The sequence below is a fragment of the Parastagonospora nodorum genome (assembly GCF_000146915.1).
Source record: "Parastagonospora nodorum SN15 chromosome Unknown scaffold_17, whole genome shotgun sequence".
Classification (NCBI taxonomy): Eukaryota; Fungi; Ascomycota; class Dothideomycetes; order Pleosporales; family Phaeosphaeriaceae; genus Parastagonospora; species Parastagonospora nodorum.
The window spans coordinates 52,190-74,031 of record NW_001884565.1 but is presented as its reverse complement, the minus strand read 5'-3'; the positions used below and the strand labels follow the sequence as shown (position 1 = coordinate 74,031).

The window sequence follows — 21,842 nt, the reverse complement described above, 5'->3', positions numbered from 1 at the left end:
CTCACATCCTCGATAGTGTAAATACCGCTAAACTGAGACACGACTATTGATGTGCCCTCCGCCTCCGAGCACATCCGGGGCCAAGGTTGTGTGTGAAGTTCAGCCGCACGGGAGATCGACGGATGTTGTACGACAGTTAATTGCTCATCCTCCTGCAGCAATCTATGTGCACAGATAGGCATCGCATATCTGTCCGTCTCGGCGCTGCATCGCTCCAACTCTGGTGTATTGGAAATTGCCTGGCCGTTCCATGAAAACAGTCCTCAACATTAACTCGTAATCGGTCGATTGCCCATCCGTGGCTTTAGAGCTGTGTACTACATGTTGTCGATCACATCCAATAGCTTGGAGCTATACACCGGGCATTTGCGTCGTACTTGAAATCTAGCATTACCATGTATAGCTCAGAGTGTCCTTCCAATAGCACGATCCTAGCTCCGTTCCTTCGTAATTCAGAACATGCAGTAGAAGGTTCACTGCCAACGTCGCTACGAAAGTGACAATCGCCCAGTCTGACGTGTTGGCTGCGGTCAATGAGATGTCAGGCGCGCGCACGATTTGGAAGCTGGAAGAATGGTTCCAGAAGACCCGATACGACGTCTTTGTCAGTTCTAGTGCGCAAGCTTAATTAAGACTTCATGACGTTCGTTGTATTGTCGCGCGAACTTCCGGAAGTGCCAATTTCTCAAAGAACAGGAACAGGGCTGCGGTTACGACCGGTAAATATTGCACCATCTCATGATGTGTGTGCGTGTGCTGCAGGATCCGGAGAAGTGGCAGATGAAGTTTGCGCGCGCTAGCTTCAATATCGGTACATGCAGGAAATGGACGAAGCGCTTAGATTATCACAACCACCTACCCGCGTTATCCTGCAAGATGGCTAAATTGTGGAAGCGTGGCATTGCCCGCTAGGTGCTGGCGACGCCCCTCTTCATGCGCTGTACTTGCCATGGAAGATCCTTTGGAACAAATATGGTGAGGTAGATGCAAGCCGAAACACTATTTCACCGCAGATGACTGTGGGCCGCAGAAGCGTTGGAGCTCACACGCGAGGGCGGAGTGCGTGTGCTCACGTGTTGGGCATTGCATCCGGCGCTAATCGAGGTAGCGGAATTCCAACCCTCCTGCGTCATTCATCGTAGCAGCAAACGCGCGATGGACACTAATTTCCAAAGAGCGCCCCACTATAGTTGGACCAAGGACATGCCTAACAGATGACGATAGCAGTTTCCAGGCGAGTCGGCATGTCTCGCTGCAATGCCTGGCGGTGCACAAAGATGCGTTGTGCCGCCCACTTCTCTCACGCGTCAATCAGACTGTGACCCGCCACTACCCCAGCGATCGCAAGCTTCGAACCCTGCGTGAAGGTGATACAGAGCCAGGGTCCAAGAGCCCGTGCATCCATCCCATCCTGTCATAAAGACCGTGGTAGCACGACGGCGAAGGCGCGCTTTCAGCGGAAGATCAACCTCGTTCCTTTCCAATAAGATCGGCCTGCATCCCAAGAACCAAGCATTCCCAGGACCCATATTAAACACGCTTACCGCTCGGAAACACGGTACTTTGTGTTCGTTACTTGCTCTCTCACCACCTCTTTAAAGATACATATCTAGCCTCACCCGGGCCGCTATATTTCCTCATAACACTCTCAAACAAGGCCCACCTGCCAACGTCTTATGAGGCCAACTTCGCCCTCTTCTTTCTCTCGACTCCTCCACAACTCCAACACACCCCACCAAAACATGGCGCCCCGTACGGCAGACCGCAACATGCCCTCCATCAGTTCGCCCCTGTCGCCCAGGACTGAGCCGCTTGCCATTCCCTCTCAGGCGCGACGACGACCCAACCTCAACTCACGCCAGTCCTCAAACGCCCCCACCTCTGCATCTGGGCACTTGAGGCTGCCATCGTTGCCACGCTTCCACCCAGCCAACTTTGCATCTTCTCAGAATTCCAGCCAAGCAATCACGCCAGTGACGGGTCCAAACAGCCCCAACACGCCCTCGTCGCCCCAGAACGCTCGGAGCAGGCAGTATGAGGTCCAGCGACAAATGTACGCCTACCAGCAGCAACTGCTAGCCAACACCAACGGTCAGGTCCGCGCACCAACATCGGCAAAGCCCACGAGCCCACGTCTGGAGCCGCTTGCAAGTCCTGGAGCAGTCACGCCCCTTGAGCTTGGAGGCGCCGATGGCTACCTTACTGCCGGTGTCAACCCAGCTGATGCAGCTAAACATGTCGAGCACTTGATCCGCGAAGAAGCCCGTCGACGTGGTGACTGGTCTCCCGGACGGCCGACTTCTGTGGGCGGTTGTTGACTCACCGACCAAAAGTTTATGCAATCGTCACCAAGGAAAAGTGCAAGAGCATAAAACGATAGCACACGTCTACAGCATATCTATCCGTTACACGCATTTCGGAGTTCGACTACCATAGGGAATCGGAGCATCATCGGCGTTCTATCTTACCACACGGAAACGATGGGTGGCAAACCCGCGAGAGATTATTACCTCACAAGAAGGATCTCGGGACTTTGGTCCTCCTCGCGAGTTCGCTACCTCATGACCATCACATCCAAGCGCTGGAGTGTGGCAGCCAACATTCACTTCTTCGATACCGGTCCTTTTGTGTTCTTTTACTTAGTTTACACTGCATCTCGCCTGTCCACAGCTTGATCACAAGCGCTCCGCCCCATTTGGTGTCGAGCAGGACAGATGACGAGTTTTCAACAGCAAGCAGTTCAATCATACCAACATCTCACACGGCTTCGCGCCCAAAGTTGCTCGTGATTGTCATCTAATCGGAATTTGCCACTTAACATGTGTCGTACCTTCCCATTCAGTTTCCTCTATGCAAGTGCACTAAAGTTTGCCGACTTTGCCGTACACTCCGCTCTACTCATCTCCGCACCGTATCATCGCTCCCTTTGACCCCCTTGAGCGGCCACTAGTCGCAGCGCTGTCCGTACCATCAATTACGGTGTAGCATAACCCCACAGAATACACAAAGTTAGTACGCCGCTGCTGGCAAGACGAACTGTTCTTTCGGCAGCATATTTCCTCCCAATCATGCCCCTGCCAACGCACGGCGACAGCGGGAAACATGAGTCTTGGACGGCAATCCCCTTATCTACCATCCCCTCATGTCTTGAGGTGGCCCTCCATCTCACATGGCGTCGCAACCTGATTCGGCACACATTGGAGATCAACCGTCGCACTCAGAACACAGCCAAGCGCACTGATCAAGGCCACCTTTGCGCCCCCGCAGCCTAGCAAAATCGATCTTCACATTATAGACTGGATTGGGAATTATCCACATGGCTTCCTCACGCCATTAGCACAGTGTGTACGAGTCATCTTGGCATCAGCGATACTTGGGCTCAACGATGCATGCTTTCGGACAACGCTCTCATGCGATTTGAGAGTTGAGACACATGCTTAAACATACGTCGTTGCACATGAAGGCGGTTGAGGCGCTACATCATGAAGGTGGCTGTGTGGTACCCGAGCAGCACGTCGAACGGCATGCGACACGGTCGTTGGCTGGGTTTCAACGCCGAGCGTGGCCACAGCAGATGGCACAATCCCAACCCAACAAACAAGTGCAAACGTGTCTATTCTTGTGCAAGCGCAAAGTGGTTGCAGATATCTCTCTCTGGACGCCTATGGAACAGCCAATTTTGGGGGATGGATGTTGCTGATACGAACAGACCGTTGCATCTCTGCGGCGTGCTTCAGCCGAACATTGCCATTCATGTGGGTCTTCGAGATGCAGGATGCGTTAGAAGTCGGTTAAAGTACAACAGGATGAATTATTCGAGTGAAATGACTCGGCATCCAAACGCTAGCTGTAGGTCCAGTGCTAATAGGTGCATTGGACTCCGGTGCAGAACATATCAACGTCGGCAGCATGCAGCGCACCGCGAGCAAGAATGGCGAGCCAGAAACCTGACTGATACCCCGTTGTTCAAAACTGCGTCTTACTCGCGGGCACTGAGGTCGATCAGACCCTGGAATTTCCTTATCAAAACCAGGCAGATCTTATCAGGATTTGCACAACTTAGCACCTTCATTCGTTCAGAGCCTAGCAATCATGGAGACTTTTCACAAGCAAAGTGTTTGATCGAGTAGGTACCTGCTTAACAAGCAACGACCTGCCTTTGACACGATCGCCGATGTGCTGGGAATGGAAAAGATGTTCCGCTGAGCAAGTCTAAGCGAGTAGCGTCTGCGGCTTAACTTGCCTTTCTGATCGACACAGAAATTCGAGGTGCGGTGCTGACCGAGGACCATGGAGGCGAAAACCAAAGGACGACAGTCATTGATACAGTGACTAAGCGATCCCAGGACAATTGTCGAAGTGGAGACCCGTCTTACCGCCGTCCTCGCTGGGTACGGACGTACCGCCTACAGTGCCATCTAGAGAAGGTGTCGCTGTGCAATTGGTGACGATTTACAGCACCATGTTACTCGTGAAACTGGCCACTCCACACGAGTTCGTACAATTGCACCGTTCAACGAGCTTATTTTAATGCGAAATTGTGGATCCTCTAATTCAAGGAAGGCCCGAAAGCCGGCGGAATGCGCAGAGTTAACTAAACTTCAAGATCGAAACGAATTCCTGCGTATGACGTCAGTGGCGTCATGACCACGAAGCAGATCGCGAACACAGTCAAAGCTTGCTTGTCTAACCGTGAACAGACAAGAGGCTTCACACCGTCCCTCACAGCTTCAAGCTGCTAATTTGGAGAGAATGTATGATTCGGAGAGCAAATATTTGTAATGTGGGCTCCACGCACACCGCAGTTGTTACCAAGCCACCGCCAATACGTCCTGACGGACATCGGGAGTTTCGGAAAGATCCTTTCGATGCACTGTTCTTACCATGAATGAAACATCTCTATGGCATTAATATCACATGCGTACCGGGCGGAGTGCTACTCCGATCGTCCTGAGAATTAAGGCCCCCGCCGCAGCTCACGGTTGGATTCGACATGGGAAAGACGTTTCCCCATCTTCGGACCGTTTACGGTGGTGCTCCCCACGGCGCTACATACTTCGCGGAACGTGGACACTACGCGGCAACTAGGATGAATGCATCGGAGTGAACATCAGCAATTCTAATCGAGATTGGAAACTGGAACTGTAAGAGGAAGGTCAAACAGGTATACGCGGCTGTTAACTCGCTGGAATGTCATTTGTGCCGCGCTGTGCGGGAGCTGGTTTGTTGCTATCTCAGTCGTAACCTTGGAAATCTTCAATCTGGCGTCAGGCCTACCCACAGTTCATACACAAAGACCAGCTTCATGTACCACTCACCAGACGCCAGCACAATGGCCGCAGATGGTCTTCACGAACTTGACTGTCCAGCGATCATGAACAATTTAGGACAACGGGACGGCAAACCCGCATTAGTAGCCATAACCATTTGCATCTCTGCACGTTGCGCAGATCGTGCGAGTGCCGAATTGCAGCCTTGCGACCGATATGCAACCGACCAAAGACAGTATGGCGAGGACGGGACGATGCATCAGGAACTCCACACCCGGGCAAGGTATAAAGACCGTACAAGTCCCGATTGCTGGGTCGGTCATACTCCGGTGTCTTGGGTGCTCGTGCGAGCAAGATTTCGGACAATCCCAAGCAGGAATCTCTCGATCCTCATTATCAAACCCGATCGGAGCGTCAAGTCCCAATGCTGCAAGGCTTCTGTGCCGGTGGAGGAAAGGAGATCTTTCGTGTTAGGCTCTGGTAAGACTGATCTTCGGCAGTACAATCAAGTTTGCTGGATTATGATGAACGGTCGATCGAAAATGTTGGGAGACGCGGCACAAGATTGCTGACTGGCGCGGTCTACGCGGCTTTTTCGAGACGGGCAACGTTCCTTTGTTTACCGCTGGCATTGCCCTGTTCGTAATATAGCCACTGAAGAGGTGGACGACCAGGAACCATCCATCATGGTTTTCCTTTTCGCGCATACGCATTAGGCACGTTAGGCTGACGCGGCGATGGCGAAGATGTGGCTACCAGCAGCAATGTCTCTCCACGGAGATAGAGAACGAACAGCGTACAACAGGTCCCAAGCAGCTCATACTGCATCTATCCAACCCGAGTCAAACTATATCACGACACAACGATAGTGAAAGATCTGGGACAGGCCACGATTCAATCATGTCTAATCATGTCTTTGCGAATCCATTTGGTGAGACGTTCTTCGGCTTTGTCCATGTTCACCTCCTTTGAAGCTTTGCGCTTAAGGACATACTTCAGACCGCGGTAGTGATGGCCGCCGCCTAAATGAGCAAAGAACTGCCGCTTCGTATTGAAGCGCCTGTTGCATACGATGCATGGGGACGGATCTGGGGTGTCCAGCTCCTTGTCGTCGTAGTAGTACTTTGCTGGCGCGTCTGCGAAGCCCCGTATAGTGAGTCCGGGCTCGCTCTTAGGTTCACTAGCTGCTGGCTCCGAGTTGACTGGCTCCGGGTTTAATGGCTGCTTACGATTGTGTCCTGTCTTTTTGAGATGTTTTCGGAGTGCACGCCTCTCTGAGAAACTTTGCTGGCACGCACGGCATTCTACGCTGTTTGGCTGGAATAGCTGCAGGCCGATGGCAGTGAGCTGATCCTTGACTTGAGTTGCATTCGGTCGCACGCCGCGTTCGGAACTCAGCATTTTGCTGATTAGGCTCAGCAAATCAAGCGAATAATCCACGGCAATGTCCACGGGCTCGATATCGTCCACGACCAATGGTTCAGCGAGTGAGCAGAGTCTGTAAAGGACACAGCCAAAAGCATAGATGTCAGACTTTTGGGAGAATGCAGCTGCATACCCTGGGCCTCGAATTTCCTTGGGTTGTTAGCACAATTCCATTTACGACGCGGCTTTCGATCATACGGGCGCTTCGTATCCTGGCGTGCCTCTCTGTCCAGTGATACGCGTACCAATAGTTTGCACGTGGCTTGCGATGCCGAAGTCTGCGACGACTAGATCAGGCACATCGCGCTGCGTTATTGGGTTCCAGGGTTCTCGAAGCAACACTGTTTCTAGTCAGTGACAGCAACCGCTTCGATGATCATTGTCACATTACCGTTCATGGGCTTCATGTCCTGGTGCAGTATGTTCATGCTATGACAGAACTCAAGCGCAACAGCAATTTGATAGCCTATCTCAACTATTTGGCTTTCCGTAAACCGCTGACTGCTCTTGTTAGCAGAGAATGCCTAGTCACACGAATTCAAAACATACGCAGCTCCCCGCAGCATTTGTACTTGTCGGTCCAGATCCTTCCCCCGATAGTAATCCATGAAGAACGACAGCGTATTAGTCTTGCGATTGTACTCGAGTCCATCATGCAAGGCCGCAATGTGCGGCGCCCCGCGCAGCGCTTTCATATGATCATACTCATCCAAGGCGGCTTCTGCATTCTCACGCTGAACTTGCTTGCACGCGACAACCTAACTCGTCAGCTCCATTCTACTGTTAGACCCAGATACAAACCTCGCCATCGCGCAAGACTTTGAAGACTTGACCGAATCCTCCACCCCCAATCCATTTCAGGACTTGATAGGAGGGCCTGTCGCTTTCTATCAGCCAGGGGCGGTTTGGCATTGTGAGCCGCTGAGTTCCGATTTCGATACGTTCAGGAGAAACGAGGGTGAGACTTGGTGGTGCGGAGTCGTACCGGCAGCTTTGCCCTATTGAGATGTAGCTGACGATCTAGCCTGAAATAACCATGCAGCACATTCCCTTACATGAGCATCTGCTGCCTTGATCACATAAATTGCTAACTCGCCCGGAGTTCGCTCTTTGCAAAGTCACCGAATAAATGTTCGCGTCACTGTACCAAGCTTCACATGTCATCACGGCTCAAAAGAGGGTTCGCACCGAAAAGCTTCAGCAGTCGCTGTGAATGAAGTGTATTACGAACGCCTGGGCATGTATCGATCGCTCACCGCTGTAGTCTTGGGCTGGAGTTCGACTACATCGAGACTGTTTGCCAGTCTCGATGCTATGCAGGGATGCGCTCGTTGACCAGCTTCTGGGTCCACTTCGGCAATGCGGTTGAAGGTCGCCTGGTTTGCTTCGTCACTGCACAGGGTTTTGATAGTTGTTTTGAGCGAATTGATGATCAACTTGCTCAGGCTTTCACCCATGATATCAATTTCACCACAGACACACCACTGGTGCATTCAATGTCGAAATACCGCGCTTGCTGGTCTTATGAGCAAGTTTTCAGGTCATATACTGGCTCTTCGATCCAATGATATGCTGTCACAAGCTAATGAGTTGGATGTGACATCCCGCATTGGCACTCATTCCTCCCGACGGATTGTCCATTGGCATGGAAACCTTCTCAACACATGAGTCGACCTCACCAATTCACAAGATACGCTATGTGACATCGGCCATCATGCCGCTGACTTACCGCTTCACACTTTTACACGAGAATGCAGCACGCTGCCTATATAAGCCTGCGCCTCCTCATTACTTCTCCATCATCAACATCCATCTTCTCATCTTCTATGACACCATGGCTGTGGGCGACAGGGCTTGATCTTTTCGGATGTTTGAGTCTGTGGATTAGTATCTGCCTCCAAAAACCACAGAACATTTACTAGTATGGTATCTTTGTCTGCCCTACACTGTGGTGACTATTGAAAATGACGATGGTGATGTCGATGGGGTGATGTGAAGTTATCTACTAGGGCGGGTTGAGAATCTGCGAATCATGTGTGAGGGCGTCATGGTGATGATCGTCATCGTCAATAAGTTTCAGCGATCAACGCCATCTACTGCTCGTAATCACGGCAAGAACAAGTACATGACTTGTCCTATTTACTTTTCCTCCTCACAGTCATCTTCGAATCCATGCTCGCGAGAGGAAGAGCAGCATGTGCTCAACCATGGAAGTGTAAAAGGTAATTGTGAGGTCAAAACGCGCGACGGGGTTGTTCGCTCTCGGCAGTACTCATCTTTCAACCCGCTTGGGAACTCAAGGCTCTCTTTACGACAGAAATTGCCCGAGCTAGAACAGTTGGGCTCCATTCAATGGTCTGAAGCTATACACAGGGCGCTGTTGTATGAAACGAAAACTGGTACTGCTACATGTCGCTTCAATATTGGCGATGGCATTGCTCACTTTCTTGAGTAGACACTTCTCTTGTTAGTTTGAGACTTCCAAGATGGTACGCAATGGTTGCTACGCAAAGGCACCTGCGTTTTCATCTTCGCAAGAAGCCAAACGCGCTACCAGAAACAACGTCCGCATGAGATGAGATAGCGAAATAGAAGGTGATATACCCCTAGTTTTAGCCTATCAGTGATCGACGTCATGAAACAATTCTCGTGGCAATGGGTATCATTCTATTCGGCCGTGTTAAAGACGACTAAAGTCCGGAGCTTAGAAATACACTAACGAAGGGTTTCTATTAAATGCGCAGCGATCATAGCTTCTTCAAGCTGGCGACGTCATGTTCCCAAGGCGCATCCAAGCCTTCGTTTAATTCGTACTTCTGCGGTGCATCACCGTAAACTGTAAAACTCTTCACTCCAACCTTTGTAGAGAAGCCAAACGATCCCGCCATCTTGATCTTACCACCTCCATACGTGAAGGCAATTTCGCTGGTACCGTCTTGCACCAAGCTCTCTCCATCGTCCAGATAAAGTGTACCGCTGGCCTTGTCGTCTGCATCGGGCGCGACGAGTAATTCGAAGTCGTTGTCTCGGAGGGCTTTTGTTGTCATTGCGCTGTTGACGCGCGCTGGAATGATGGATCCGCCTTTGACAAGGATTGCAATGTCACTCGTGCTCAAATTGTTGTATGTAATGGTGGATCCAGTGCCAGTGATAGGCTTCTGGTCGCGTATATCGTACCAGACTCCCTGGGGCACGTAGAAAGAGACTGAGGTAGATTTTTCATCCGTTACTGGATTGATGAGCATAGAGGGTCCGTAAAAGAATTGCGTGTCAATGGCGAAAGTCTTGCTATCCGTCGGGTACTGCATCCTTTGAGAAGTCAGCATGACGTGCTTGTGAACATTGTATGCTTGCTTACCAAAGGGGTGCTAGCATCGGAGTGCCATCTACGGTCTGCTTATGCATGGCAGTGTAGATATAGTCAAGCAGCCTGTAGCGAATGTCGATAGCCTTCCGTGCTGCCTCTGCGACTGATGTCCAGCGGTAAGCCTCTTGAGGAATTGCGTTGTTGACGTTGTGATTCCTGTAGAAGGGGTAGAAAGCACCAAGTACAGTCCAACGAGCGCACAGATGCTCATTGGTGTTCTGAAGGAAGCCACAGACATCGGCGCCGGCCTAAATTATGTTAGCGAGACTCTGCGTTGTGATCAGATAAACTTACCATTGGAACTTGGAAGATCGAAACAAATTGGAGTAGGTGACGAATCGAAATAAGATATTGGTCCCATGCTGACAGGTTGTCACCAAGCCAATGACCTACGTGCGCACCAGCACCTACGAAGGTGCTCCGCGTGATAACCATTGGTCTCTTGTCAGGTCGTCGGTTGAGCATGCTGTTTCGGCTTGTCGTACTCATCATTGTCCCATAGCTGAGGCCACTCGTCAGATGTCATCATTGTCAGATTATTGCAAACACTTACAGATTGTGTGTATCATACTCAGCTAAGCCGTTTTGATGAATAATGTCAGTATCCGCGGTTTTATTGCTCAGAACTCGGAAGGCGTTATTAATTTTGTATGACGGATCGAGCAGATTTCGATTGGGCAATCCCTTCTTATTACCCGAGGCGCTGGCTTCACGTTTTGAATTTTCGCGGTCGTTGGTCAGGTCAACAGCTGCATCTTTCATCGAACCGCGGCCGACGGGGTAAGAAGCGGTTCTTCTTCCATTTTTCTCCTTGACAATCCCGTGGCTGGACGCGCGTGAGATATCGCGCGCTACGATTCCTTCAGTGTCTGATGTCGCTGCTGCACCCGGGTTTTGTGCAGGGGTATTCGCAGAAGTTTGATGGTTCGTTCATGTCGATCCAAAGAGCATCAATGTCCAGCCCCAGTTCTCGGCATTGAAGAAGCTGGAAAACTCCGAGTTCCAGTATTCTTGGGTATTGGAATGGAACCAATCCGGGAACACTGCAGTCCCAGGCCACACACTGCCTTGGTGACATAGTCCTGTTCTTCTTCAAGAAAATATCAGCATTGACTCCATTGTTGTAGGCATCGTAGTTCTGTGCCGCAACCGCTGCATCTCGTGTTAGCTCACATCAACTTTCTAGTAGTTGATGTAACCGACCTGGGTCAACCATGACAATATAATGCTGATCCTTGCTGTGTAGGTCACTGATCAAGGCCCGCATCTTATCGAGGGGAAAGCTTTGTCCCAAAGTGAAAACTTTGTAGCCGTCCATGTAGTCGATGTCTATTCGTATTAAGCTTGAAGCAGTGTGCATCGGGAATAGATAGACCTACCTGTCCACATGGTCTCGAGAGGGATGTTTGCCTTGGAGTAGTTGGCAACGACTTCAGCCACCTGATCCGCACTTTCGTAACCGAAACGGCATTGATGGAAACCGAGACCCCAGTATGGCATCATGGCAGCCTTTTGTGTGATCTCGCTGTACTCACGAGCGACGTCAAATGGAGCTGGGCCAGCCATGAAGTAAAGATCGATGACGCCGCCAATGACATTGTACTCGAGATATTGGCCGTTGTCGTTGTTGATCTTAATGTCCATACCGTTGCTGTTAAGCAGAAGGACACCATGAGAGAGACCGGATCCGGCTCTGTGCTCGTAGTAGACGGGATGGGTGCCGTACAAATTCGTCCCAACTGGGACTCCGCCAGCGTCTCGGGCCCACATGGTCCTCACATAGTTTGATGTCGGTAGTCGCAAGGAGTCTGTGTGCTCGCCTAGTCCATAAAGATTCGGGTTGTCTGGCAACGACGTCCGTAATCGCCAGTATTGCGACTCGAAAACCAAGTCAGATCCTTTTGTCGAGAATATCTCTTCTCCATTGCTTTTCCGAGTGACTGTAAACGAGAATGGTTCTTCTTCGATGGACACGTCCAGGAGTGATGCACTAGAGCTAGCAGATCCAGATGGCCTTGGTACAACGGATTCAGGCACTTGGTAGACTTGCTCATCCTTGTCATATATGATGACATGGAGTCGAGAGTCTTCTCTGTTAGCTGATGCCATGTAATGCATGCATTACGGTCGAAGAAGGGGGTGGTACATACCAGTTTGCCACTCAGCCCGAAACTTGAGATCTTGAAGGTCTTCGCTGTAGGAGATTTACATGCTTGTCCCAGCAAGCGTCAGGTCTTGCTGTCCAGCTGTTATCGGGAACGCTGCACATTGCTGGCCCTTATAACCCGGGCCAACTATCGGCCCTCTTAAGGGGCACTGCGTTCCCCCCATTGCAAGGAAGCTAGTCCACAGAAGGATGCAAGTATGTAGGAATGTGATTAGTTGCCGGCATGACGGGAAGAAACTGGTAGTGAAGCATTATGAACCGGAGAGCCATGACTGTCCTATATAGTCGACTAAACTAAGGTGCTTAGCCCTTGCTTCCCGGTTTGAACATCATCGTGAATAACAGTCTGCCTAGTGATGCTTTGGTCGGAATGGCAATAATCTTACAGGTCGTCACGAGTGCATCCATTGCAGAGTGTCGGGCGGCAGCAGGCGAATTGGCGGGTGCTTGGGTAGTACACTGGACCTGCCGTATTAGGGGTTGGAGATGCAACGACGATGAAGACGCTTGGAAGGAGTGACCGGAGATGCAGGTTGTTCCGTGCCTGATTATACCAATGATGGAGCTGTGTGAAGGTTGATCTGCTGTGCATGACACGAGGTACATGTCCTGCGCTAGACTGGTTCAGGTTTCTTTGCGGGGTAAATAACAACACTGACCGGGGATATCGTGGACATAATTCGAAGTGTATCTTGCAACCAGAGCTTCAAGTCAAACAAGAACAAAGTCTCGAGGGGAGATGCGAACATGTCCGGCGAGGTTTGCCTCAATAGAGAGCCTGACTACATTCCTCAAGTGCTTAGGGTTTGAAGGTAGTCTCACCAGTGAAGTAAATCGGCCCATTATATAAGCATAACGTTTACATGTTGACTCGGAATGCGCATCCACTCTACGACCACCCATGGCCGCTAGCACGACAGACATGCAGAAACAAACTCTACTCGGTCACAAGCCACCTACTCATGGATCTCTTCACAACACCCTCGCCTTGTCCGCTCCACTGCTCCAAGCTGGCTGCCAATAGCCTCGTGCGCACCACGGTAGCTCATGGTCACAAGTCCGCCCTCACACTATCGACGTCATCCCATCCATCTCGCCCTTGCATCGAAACTGTGCATTGTCGACGGAACATCTAGCGCTGTGCTGTTATCTGCCATCTGTTGCACAATATCGAACGGCCCCAGACTGCGGTACCCAGCTACCGGGTATCTCTGCGGCTCTTCATTCCCTCCGTATTTGACCTCAAGCTCGAGCTCGATCTCTGGTAATTGGAATGCCAGGAATGATCGGCATGCGCGGAACAACCTGGGGTAGATGCTAGCGTCAAGATCTCCACAGAGTAACTTCACCGATGCGACATCTTGTCGGCTCCCAACCGGTCCGCTTTTCAAGCGCCTCTGCGTCGAATCAGCATTTGACTCAAACCGTTACGCCCGAAGCAGTTGGTCATGCGCTGTGCTCGCTCGACTGCCACGATGCATCCTTCCCGGAGGCAGGATATACGACGTCACCCTGGAGAACAACACACCACGGCAAGCACGAGCTACTTCCTGCGTAGCTCGGGGCGACTGTTCGACAAGGGGTCTCAGATCGACGTTGTCGAGAACCAAGGTTTGACTATACACCTGCTTAATTCGAGTGGTCGCATATGTAACACCTTGGTGGTACCGACATCATCAAGACATGTGCGGCGGTCGCGTGCTTTGGATGCCACCTCAACAAAATTCGAACGTTAACCACGTTTCTCAAGTCACAGCGAAGATGGTTCTGGGTCATGCCACACGCGCGCGAGGCGAGATGGAGCGTTTGCTACTTTGACTCTTCCCTTGTGCGTCATAGCTACCGACCGCGCGGTTATCCTCCGTGGTGTTGTGTCGGTTCAGAAGGTCCAAGTCTTTCCCAAACACCTCCTCAAGAGCGTCGTGTCTGCAAGGGGTTATTGCCTGGTCCCTCGTGCCACACGCCAGACACCACATTTGCAGTATCCGTATAGCTTGGCTGTTTTGTGCTTCCCCTATGCGACATCGAACGCCAGCAGGTACTGGAAAAATTCGTGCGCACTGTCTCTGAGAATGCTGAGCACTGGAACCACTCTTATTTCGCTATACAAGTCTGCCGCATTCGATCGCTACTCGGGAGAGTGCTAGGGAGTGGGTGAAGGAACGGTTATTGCGTGTTTCGATTGAGCCTTATCGAGTGCCGCTAATGTGCTCTCACCGAAAGAGTCCTCTTGTGGTTCCGCGACTGTGATCTGCAATGTCAAATCGGGAGTTGTCTCAACCTCTCGATCCATCAGGCTCTTCATTGAGCCATAGAGACCAGCGACTGAGCGCATGGATATGCCTTTGGCGCGCCCAAGAGAACCTCCAAGCCTCTTTTTGAAAGATTTCTTCGATGGAGCTGCTTCAACCATTAGAGCATCAGCTAACACAGCAGCAAGTGTTACTTTGTCGGCAGTTTTGAGGTCGATGGTTGCGTATATTTCTTCAACCTTTTGTCCTGCCTTTGTGTGAAGTGGTGTGCGTCCACGCTGTGGCGAAGCTTGGTCTGGAATGTCACAGTATTCCGGTGAGATTGAGTTTCCCTTTGAGCAGTCAGTACGCTGTTCCTTGGAGATTCACTACTGAATATGCTTACCCGTTTTAACCATTCTTTCGGAACCATCAGCGACTCGGTCGAATTTGCCGCATAGGCTGCTCGTTGAACTGGCATTGATACTGCGTCGGCTCTTACACTGCGGTTGCTCATGTCCGTACCTCTTGTAACGGGCTGCGGAGATTCAGTCCGTGTAGGCAATGGAGATTCGATACGCGGAGGAACCTGAAGCTGAGAGTATAAATGCCCATGATCGCGAACAATACTCTGTACAAGCAGAGCTGACCTTGATTTTACGATCGGTCGTGAGGGTTTCTTCTCTGATGTAGGTTCTGGACGGGAAAGTACCTCAGTCAACGGTTTGAGACGCCGTCGAGACGTCGATATGACCTGCGGCGCTTTCTTCACCACTGCCTCAACATTTACATCTTGCTCGATGTTGCGCTTTTTGACTGGCACGCTTTCAGATCTGATGGGTACTGACAAGGTCCTGCGGTGAACAGTCAGCCATGTTAACATCACAAAATGTGTGGAAAACTTGCCGATCGAGCTTTGTCCCACGAGTGCTTGCATGAGCAAGTGGATTCGTAGTAGCCTTATCCGGTGGTGATTGGACTGACGGCAGTCCGCCGATCGAATGCGAGATCCTTTCTGGAGCCTCTCCCCTCCGAGCTGCAGATACAGTAGTTCTGTGCGTAATTCGCGGTAATCGCAGGTCCTTGTTCGCATCGCTCTCTTGTGCACCTGCCCATCGCACTGATTTGCGAATAGCTTCCTGGCGTCCAGTCACAGATCTACACATGATACATCAGATTTGACCAACTACATAGACAGATCTACTTACCCAACTGGGGCCAACCCAACTTCATTTGCCGTGCGCTGGTACTCATCCGCAACTTTCTCAGGCACGTGTACGTTTTTGCCGACGACGGGCTCATCACATGCGAAGCGATAGGGTACGTCGACGAGGGGAGAGTTGCGCTCAATATTAGCAACGCTCTGACTGCGGCCCAATGCTTTTGGCTTCTTGGGAGCCGACTTGGTCTTCATCGCGGCGCCGTTATCGACACTCAAGCTCGCGGATCTGAAGGCTTGATACCCTCGCTGGAGGTGGTGCGGAGATATCCCTTGTAAACCATATACCGCTTTGGTATATTCATCGCTATAATCCTGTGCGCTTTGAGATGGGTTCGAAGGTCGTTCGGTTGGAACAGACTTTGCATCTTGGAAATTCCGTCGTTGCAAAGTGGGCGGTGGTGAAGCGCACTTTGACCGGGCGCCTCTATTGACGTTCAGACTTTGAGCCTCACCCATAGTGAAGAAGGATATGGGAAATGAAGCATATGTGAGGAGGATTTTAGCGATGTAGCATTGGGATCAAACTTGGAGAAAGGTCAGCGAGCAGCAGCGGACAACGAGTACGCTACTAATAGCCGGTACTAACGGGAGTATGCTCGGTACTTGCTTTTGGGAATCTGTGGTTGATTGTGGTGCCGAAGGTGCATGAGCTTCGCATGGTAGCGGACCATAGTCTATCACAGCCATACTTCGACCAACATATCCACACTCACGTCCGAGTGACTGTGCAGTCTCCTGAAGTATGGCCTAGCCTCTTACTGTTGGCATCATCTTTCCGCATCTTAGCAAAATGGACAGAGTCTCCTGAAGGTATACGATGCTGAACTTTGACGGTTTTGCTGCCCACTTCATCCCATTGTAGCAGTCTTGCTGCATCATTAATATCCGACTTATCCCGCAGCTTGGGAGCGAGTCTCTCTAGCACCCTCTCCTAGAGCGGCGGAACGGGAGCTAAGAGCATTTGCCGGAGCTTATACAGCCACAGCTTGGGACCAGACTGAAAGCTGGACGGAGCTCATGGGACACGGCTCGGAGTGAAACCAAGCACATTCCATAAATACACTATATAATCAACTATAAACAAGTCCTCATCAGCGGGTATCATCACATGACATGCGTTCGTTCCAACATGTCCAAAATTTGGCACGCTAGGCCCCTCACATAACCGTACAACATCCCAACTTCTTGAGCAACTTGGGCAAGCCCTTCTTGACCATCTGTTCGATCTCGTCGTTGCCGTTCTGGTTCTGGTTCTGCTGTTGGTGTTGTCCGCCATGCTGCTGCCCACCGTGGTGCTGTTGACCGCCATGTTGCTGTCCACCGTGTTGCTGACCACCATGACCGCCAGGATAGCCACCATAGTTGGGCGCTTGGGGTGCGGGTGGCATGTGATCGACGCTTCCACCTTGAAGGTTCACGTAGATGCGTCCCTCATTGGCTTCTGTTTTGTATTGTAGACCTAGCTCTCGGCAGACTTGCTCTACTCGGGGCTTGATCTTTTGAATGTGGCCTGGAGAATGATTGCCTTTGCCAACAATAACATGCAGATGGGTCTCTCCGCGCTGCCTGCCTGCCTTGATGCGCTCTTCTAGGACGTCTTCGGCTTCTTCGACAAACAGGCCGTGCAAGTCAATGGTATCGCCCGCGACGCGTCCAGACTCGTTATTGGCGCGGAAAATATAGTCTCGCGCTTGGCGGTTGTATTGTTCCATTTTGGCGGCATGTTGCTTGCCTTCTTCGCTGAGTTCGTGGGCGCGCGCGCCGTCGCCGGACTCGTAGGCCTGGTGGGCGCGGTCGAAGCAGGAGCTGCGCTTGCCGGCCTCTTGGCGAGCGAGGTCACGCAGACGATCATATTCGGCTTCTGTGTCATTGGAGGCGTGGTTGAGGGCTACAGAGGCGTGTTAGTCGCTACAAAGCTCAATTGGACGTGGTCTGGGTCATGGACGTACAGCGCGAGCCCAACGAAAACATCTCCATGGCGGCCATGGCGATGCGACAGCAGAAACAATGGGAGTTGGAGATGCGATTGAGTGGGAAGTGATGCTTTGTGATGTGTTGTCGCTGTCAAGCTGTAGCTCCACAAGAGACCATCGGCGCTAATGCAAGCATCCGAGATGGCGCAGGGTCCAGATCGCTGGCCTGCCGGCGCTGCCATGTACCCATCTATGGACATGAGTGCGTATGGCACATTCGATACATGGCTTTGAAGTGATTGGGGCTGGCTGCTTCAGAACCTAATCTTGGGCCCAACAAAGACGATTACAAATGCGAGGAGCCACAGGCCGAAGATGAGGCCGTATAGCTTCAGTCTGGCAAACCAGCCTTTGCCCTCGGTCATCTTCCTCAAGGTGCCCATCCTTCGGCTCGCGGCATCCATGCCTAGCTGGTTCTTGTCCAGCCCTGATATGGCGCGGTCTAGTACGCCCTTGTCGCCTTCCAGCGTCTGGCCAAAGTGCACCGACTGCTGCTTGAGCTGTTTGGCCATCTCGAGAAGGCTCGAAGTCAGCGTCTCCTGCTCGTTGCGATTGTGTGAGAGAAGCGCTTCTGTTTTGGGTAGATTCGGGTCGCCAGTTGTAGCCGCGGCCTTTGATCCGAACAGGGAGTTTCCGCTGGCTGTCTGCGCTCCTTGCGCTCCTTGCGCTCCTTGCGCCTCGTCCGCCTTGCCTCTCCGCCGGATGGACGAGGTGAAGTTCTCTGCAGCGTTCAGGAGCGCTTCATTGCCTTCGCTTGATGTGGTCACGTCTCTCCCCGCATCTGCGTGCAGTCGTGGGGCGTACGACGGGAATTGGTCTGCGTCTTCTTCGTCTGAGTCGATCGAGGCTTCCGACTCTGTGTCGTCGAGCTGGTTGAGCTCGTATATCCGCTGGTTGAGCTGCTTGATGAGCTCTCGCTTCTGCTGCAGGTCTGCTTGCAGCGCATGCTTTTTGGATTTGGAGGGGATGGTGGACGCGGAATGTTCGAGACTGAGGAGGAGTGTGCGCGCATGCTCAATGTTCTGTGTCCTGTGTTAGAGACTGGGAACTTATGACACAGACTGAGAGTACAAGTCTGTCAACATGGAGAGGCGAGAGGCACACGTACAGCACTGACGCGTGCCCGCTCGTAACTCGACTTGCGCAGCTGTGGCGTGGGCTCTGCTAGCACTATTCGGTCCAGCCTCGACAACAGCCGGTTGAGGTTGATGGAAGTGGGATCGGGGAAGCCTGTGGGTGATTGGGTTCTTGTCGACATGCTTGTTTGCCGTGTTGTGAATGTGGATGTGAAGGTGAATGTGAATGTGTTGCTGGACTAGATGACCAAATGTCCGGGCCTGGGTGAAGTTCAGACGTCACACATGGCGTTTGGCAAACTATGACCAATCACCGTGGACCTTGCTGGGCCCCTCTGTCCGCGACAGGCACCAAGAAGCTCCATGCAGCAACACACAACCCGAGGCCCACAAGACGCAATGACACAACCGGGAGCTGCCTTTCACCGCCCACCAGACCTCAGCAGCAAGCTACCGAAGCTCGTCCCCCGCAAACGCGCTTCGACACGCGACGCGCCGTCGGCCCCGCCCCCGCCCACACCTACCCTACCAGCGGCCGCCGCAGCTCGAGGGGACACGAGTACACGCGGCCGTCGAGGCGCATATTGAGTCCCGGAAGACCATCCAGCTGGTTTCTGAAAAGCGAAACATGCACTCTCGTCGAGGCCTTCGTGTTTGGCATCGCAGACTCGGTCCGTGACCGAGCGGTATCGAGTATCAAGCCTGCCGAGAGGACCGGCGTCGTGGACAAGGTCGTCGACGTACTAGCGCAAGCAGAGGCGATACTGGAGCGATGCCCACCCGAAGACACGGGCTCGCGCTTCGGCAACCCCGTCTTCCGCACCTATCTGGATGAGGTGGACAAGGCATTGCCATCATGGCACGCACAGCTCGGCCTCACAGACCAACCGCAAGTCGACGAGATATCCACCTACCTCGCCCACTCGTTCGGAAACAAGCGCCGCATTGACTACGGCTCCGGCCACGAGCTCAACTTCTTCCTCTGGCTCCTGTGCCTGAACCGCCTGTCGCTCCTTCCGCCCTCCACCTTCCCCGCCCTCGCCCTCACCGTCCTTCCTGCCTATCTGCGCGTCATGCGCAAGATCCAGTCAAGCTACTACCTCGAACCCGCTGGCTCCCACGGCGTCTGGGGCCTCGACGACTACCAATTCCTCCCGTTCCTGTTCGGCGCCGCACAGCTCCTGCACCACCCGTACATTACCCCAAAATCCATACACAACGCCCTGGTCTTGGAGGAAGAGGGCAAAGAGTACCTCTACCTAGACCAGATTGCCTTCGTCAACAGCGTCAAAAACGTCGACGGTCTGCGCTGGCACAGTCCCATGCTCGACGACGTCAGCGCAGCCAAGAACTGGGCCAAGATTGAGGGCGGCATGAGGAAGATGTTCCGCAAGGAGATTCTCGAGAAGCTGCCCGTCATGCAGCACTTCTTGTTTGGGTCGTTGGTCAAGCCGGTAGAGGGCATGAGCACAGAGGACGAGGCCGGTGTTGAGCCCGAAGAGCAGGAAGTGGAGGGTGGAGAGGTAAAGGTGTTTGATGACGAGGCAGGGAAGAGACACGTACATGCGAACGCGGGATGGGGAGACTGTTGTGGAATCAGAGTCCCAGCAGCGGTTGGCGCAGAGGGAGAGGAGAGGAAGATGGGCGTTGGAAAGGCATTGAGGAGGGTGCCCTTTGATTGAGCGTGCACGGCGAGAGTGGGCCTAGGTCCGACATAGATCTCCTGTGCGCGGGCGTACATGACAATAGCACTAGACACGATTAACGAACAAAAACAATTCTGAGAGCTTCTTGCATTCCATGGAAATCACGTTCCAATCTAGCATCAACATCTCTTGACGATCGCTATGGTATCACACTTCTTCCTCCCTCTCCAACAGCCTTCATGTCCGTCCTATTCCACCCTCTAAGCCTTTCCCGCCTTGATCTCCTTCTCAATATCCGCCTTCAGATCCTCGGGCTTCTTCGTGCTAGCCCACCGTCCCTTGACCTTTCCATCGCGGCCAATCAAGAACTTTTCAAAGTTCCACTTGACGCGCTTGAGCCCCATGAGCCCGGGCTTCTCGTTCTTCAGCCACTCAAACGCCGGGTCTGCCTTGTCGCCGTTGACGTCCACTTTGCCGAGCACGGGGAAGGACACGCCGTAGTTGACCTGGCAAAAGGATTGGATCTCGTCGTTTGCTGGGTGCCATGTATTAGTGACTGACCTGACCTGACCTGACCTAGCCTAGCCTAGCCCGCTGTGAGGGGGAGAAGGGCAGGGGACACTCACATCCAGGATCCTGTCCGCCAAACTGGTTGCAAGGGAATCCGAGTATCTCAAAGTCATCCGGGTATTGCGCCTTCAGGTCCTTGTACAGCTTCTCGAGGCCGGCGAATTGCGGTGTGAAGCCGCACTTGGAGGCTGTGTTGACGACGAGGACGACTTTGTTGTTCAGCTTGGCCAGGTCGTAGGGTTGGCCCTTCTCTATTACATCATGTTAGCGGGGTGACCTGTACAAGGGCGCGGATGTGCGGGCGGGGTGTTTGCTGCTGGGAGAGCAACGTACTGTCCGCGGGCTTAAAGTCGAAGAAGGAAGTTGCGGAAGACATGGTTGCGTATGTTGCTCGTCGCAGCCGTGTATACGTTCGCGTAGTGGGAGTTACAATAGCTACACAAAGTCGAGTAGTGAGAGGTGGTGTCAGGTGTTTATGTTTGATGCGCAAACTCGTCGCAAGGATGCGTCGCGGGGCTGTGCTCGCTGCTCGAATCATGTCATGTGAAGAGCCCCAAGGACGTTGGATTCTAGCCCGCTGCCAGCTTACAAAGTCACACACGACACAGCGTCTTTCACAGCAGATTCAATGTACTACCTCGGCTCAAGCCGTGCTGGGTAGCACCGACAGAACGTTGCGCGGAACTCGTGGGCAAGTGGGGCGTGAAAGCTACGTCATGGCCGGTGATGGATTTATTTGGAATTTCCCATTAGGAGACTGCCGACCTTTGCCGTCTCATTGAGTGTAATGGTGGTTGCGAAGCAACACAATCCCCCGTCGGAACGGATGGATGCAATGTTTTCACCAGTATTGCTTATAGATCACAGATGTAGTCGGCGCAGCAAGAACATATGC

At 52.4% G+C, this 21,842-nt stretch overlaps 11 protein-coding genes across 11 annotated transcripts; 4 read left to right on the top strand and 7 right to left on the bottom strand.

Moving 5' to 3' along the window:
• Positions 1–1,742: 1,742 nt before the first annotated feature.
• On the top strand, positions 1,743–2,318 carry SNOG_10407 (hypothetical protein; the record flags this gene model as incomplete). Its single annotated transcript, XM_001800626.1, has 1 exon — positions 1,743–2,318. The coding sequence occupies one exon, from the start codon at positions 1,743–1,745 to the stop codon at positions 2,316–2,318; it is 576 nt and encodes a 191-aa protein (XP_001800678.1).
• Positions 2,319–6,164: 3,846 nt separating this feature from the next.
• On the bottom strand, positions 6,165–6,671 carry SNOG_10406 (hypothetical protein; the record flags this gene model as incomplete). Its single annotated transcript, XM_001800625.1, has 1 exon — positions 6,165–6,671. The coding sequence occupies one exon, from the start codon at positions 6,669–6,671 to the stop codon at positions 6,165–6,167; it is 507 nt and encodes a 168-aa protein (XP_001800677.1).
• Positions 6,672–7,848: 1,177 nt separating this feature from the next.
• On the bottom strand, positions 7,849–8,152 carry SNOG_10405 (hypothetical protein; the record flags this gene model as incomplete). Its single annotated transcript, XM_001800624.1, has 2 exons — positions 7,849–7,902; positions 7,952–8,152. The coding sequence occupies 2 exons, from the start codon at positions 8,150–8,152 to the stop codon at positions 7,849–7,851; spliced, it is 255 nt and encodes an 84-aa protein (XP_001800676.1).
• Positions 8,153–8,727: 575 nt separating this feature from the next.
• Positions 8,728–9,150, top strand: SNOG_10404 (hypothetical protein; the record flags this gene model as incomplete). Its single annotated transcript, XM_001800623.1, has 2 exons — positions 8,728–8,910; positions 9,013–9,150. 2 exons carry the CDS (start codon positions 8,728–8,730, stop codon positions 9,148–9,150), a joined length of 321 nt encoding a protein of 106 aa, XP_001800675.1.
• A 292-nt stretch (positions 9,151–9,442) lies between these two features.
• On the bottom strand, positions 9,443–11,832 carry SNOG_10403 (hypothetical protein; the record flags this gene model as incomplete). The annotated part of the gene is made up of 7 exons (XM_001800622.1): positions 9,443–10,004; positions 10,054–10,310; positions 10,357–10,528; positions 10,616–10,913; positions 11,125–11,214; positions 11,266–11,391; positions 11,442–11,832. The coding sequence occupies 7 exons, from the start codon at positions 11,830–11,832 to the stop codon at positions 9,443–9,445; spliced, it is 1,896 nt and encodes a 631-aa protein (XP_001800674.1).
• A 2,411-nt stretch (positions 11,833–14,243) lies between these two features.
• Positions 14,244–14,879, bottom strand: SNOG_20110 (hypothetical protein; the record flags this gene model as incomplete). Its single annotated transcript, XM_001800621.1, has 3 exons — positions 14,244–14,311; positions 14,447–14,776; positions 14,867–14,879. The coding sequence occupies 3 exons, from the start codon at positions 14,877–14,879 to the stop codon at positions 14,244–14,246; spliced, it is 411 nt and encodes a 136-aa protein (XP_001800673.1).
• Positions 14,880–15,664: 785 nt separating this feature from the next.
• On the bottom strand, positions 15,665–16,138 carry SNOG_10402 (hypothetical protein; the record flags this gene model as incomplete). Its single annotated transcript, XM_001800620.1, has 2 exons — positions 15,665–15,908; positions 16,092–16,138. The coding sequence occupies 2 exons, from the start codon at positions 16,136–16,138 to the stop codon at positions 15,665–15,667; spliced, it is 291 nt and encodes a 96-aa protein (XP_001800672.1).
• Positions 16,139–16,839: 701 nt separating this feature from the next.
• On the bottom strand, positions 16,840–18,913 carry SNOG_10401 (hypothetical protein; the record flags this gene model as incomplete). The annotated part of the gene is made up of 4 exons (XM_001800618.1): positions 16,840–17,545; positions 17,632–17,883; positions 17,917–18,677; positions 18,764–18,913. 4 exons carry the CDS (start codon positions 18,911–18,913, stop codon positions 16,840–16,842), a joined length of 1,869 nt encoding a protein of 622 aa, XP_001800670.1.
• On the top strand, positions 17,690–17,889 carry SNOG_10400 (hypothetical protein; the record flags this gene model as incomplete). Its single annotated transcript, XM_001800619.1, has 2 exons — positions 17,690–17,719; positions 17,758–17,889. The coding sequence occupies 2 exons, from the start codon at positions 17,690–17,692 to the stop codon at positions 17,887–17,889; spliced, it is 162 nt and encodes a 53-aa protein (XP_001800671.1).
• A 120-nt stretch (positions 18,914–19,033) lies between the features above and the next one.
• Positions 19,034–20,413, top strand: SNOG_10398 (hypothetical protein; the record flags this gene model as incomplete). The annotated part of the gene is made up of 1 exon (XM_001800617.1): positions 19,034–20,413. The coding sequence occupies one exon, from the start codon at positions 19,034–19,036 to the stop codon at positions 20,411–20,413; it is 1,380 nt and encodes a 459-aa protein (XP_001800669.1).
• Positions 20,414–20,492: 79 nt separating this feature from the next.
• Positions 20,493–21,523, bottom strand: SNOG_10397 (hypothetical protein). Its single transcript, XM_001800616.1, has 3 exons — positions 21,281–21,523; positions 21,004–21,198; positions 20,493–20,912 (listed from the first exon to the last, which is right to left on the bottom strand). The coding sequence occupies exons 1-3, from the start codon at positions 21,483–21,485 to the stop codon at positions 20,638–20,640; spliced, it is 675 nt and encodes a 224-aa protein (XP_001800668.1). The 5' UTR covers positions 21,486–21,523; the 3' UTR covers positions 20,493–20,637.
• Between the last annotated feature and the right edge of the window lie 319 nt (positions 21,524–21,842).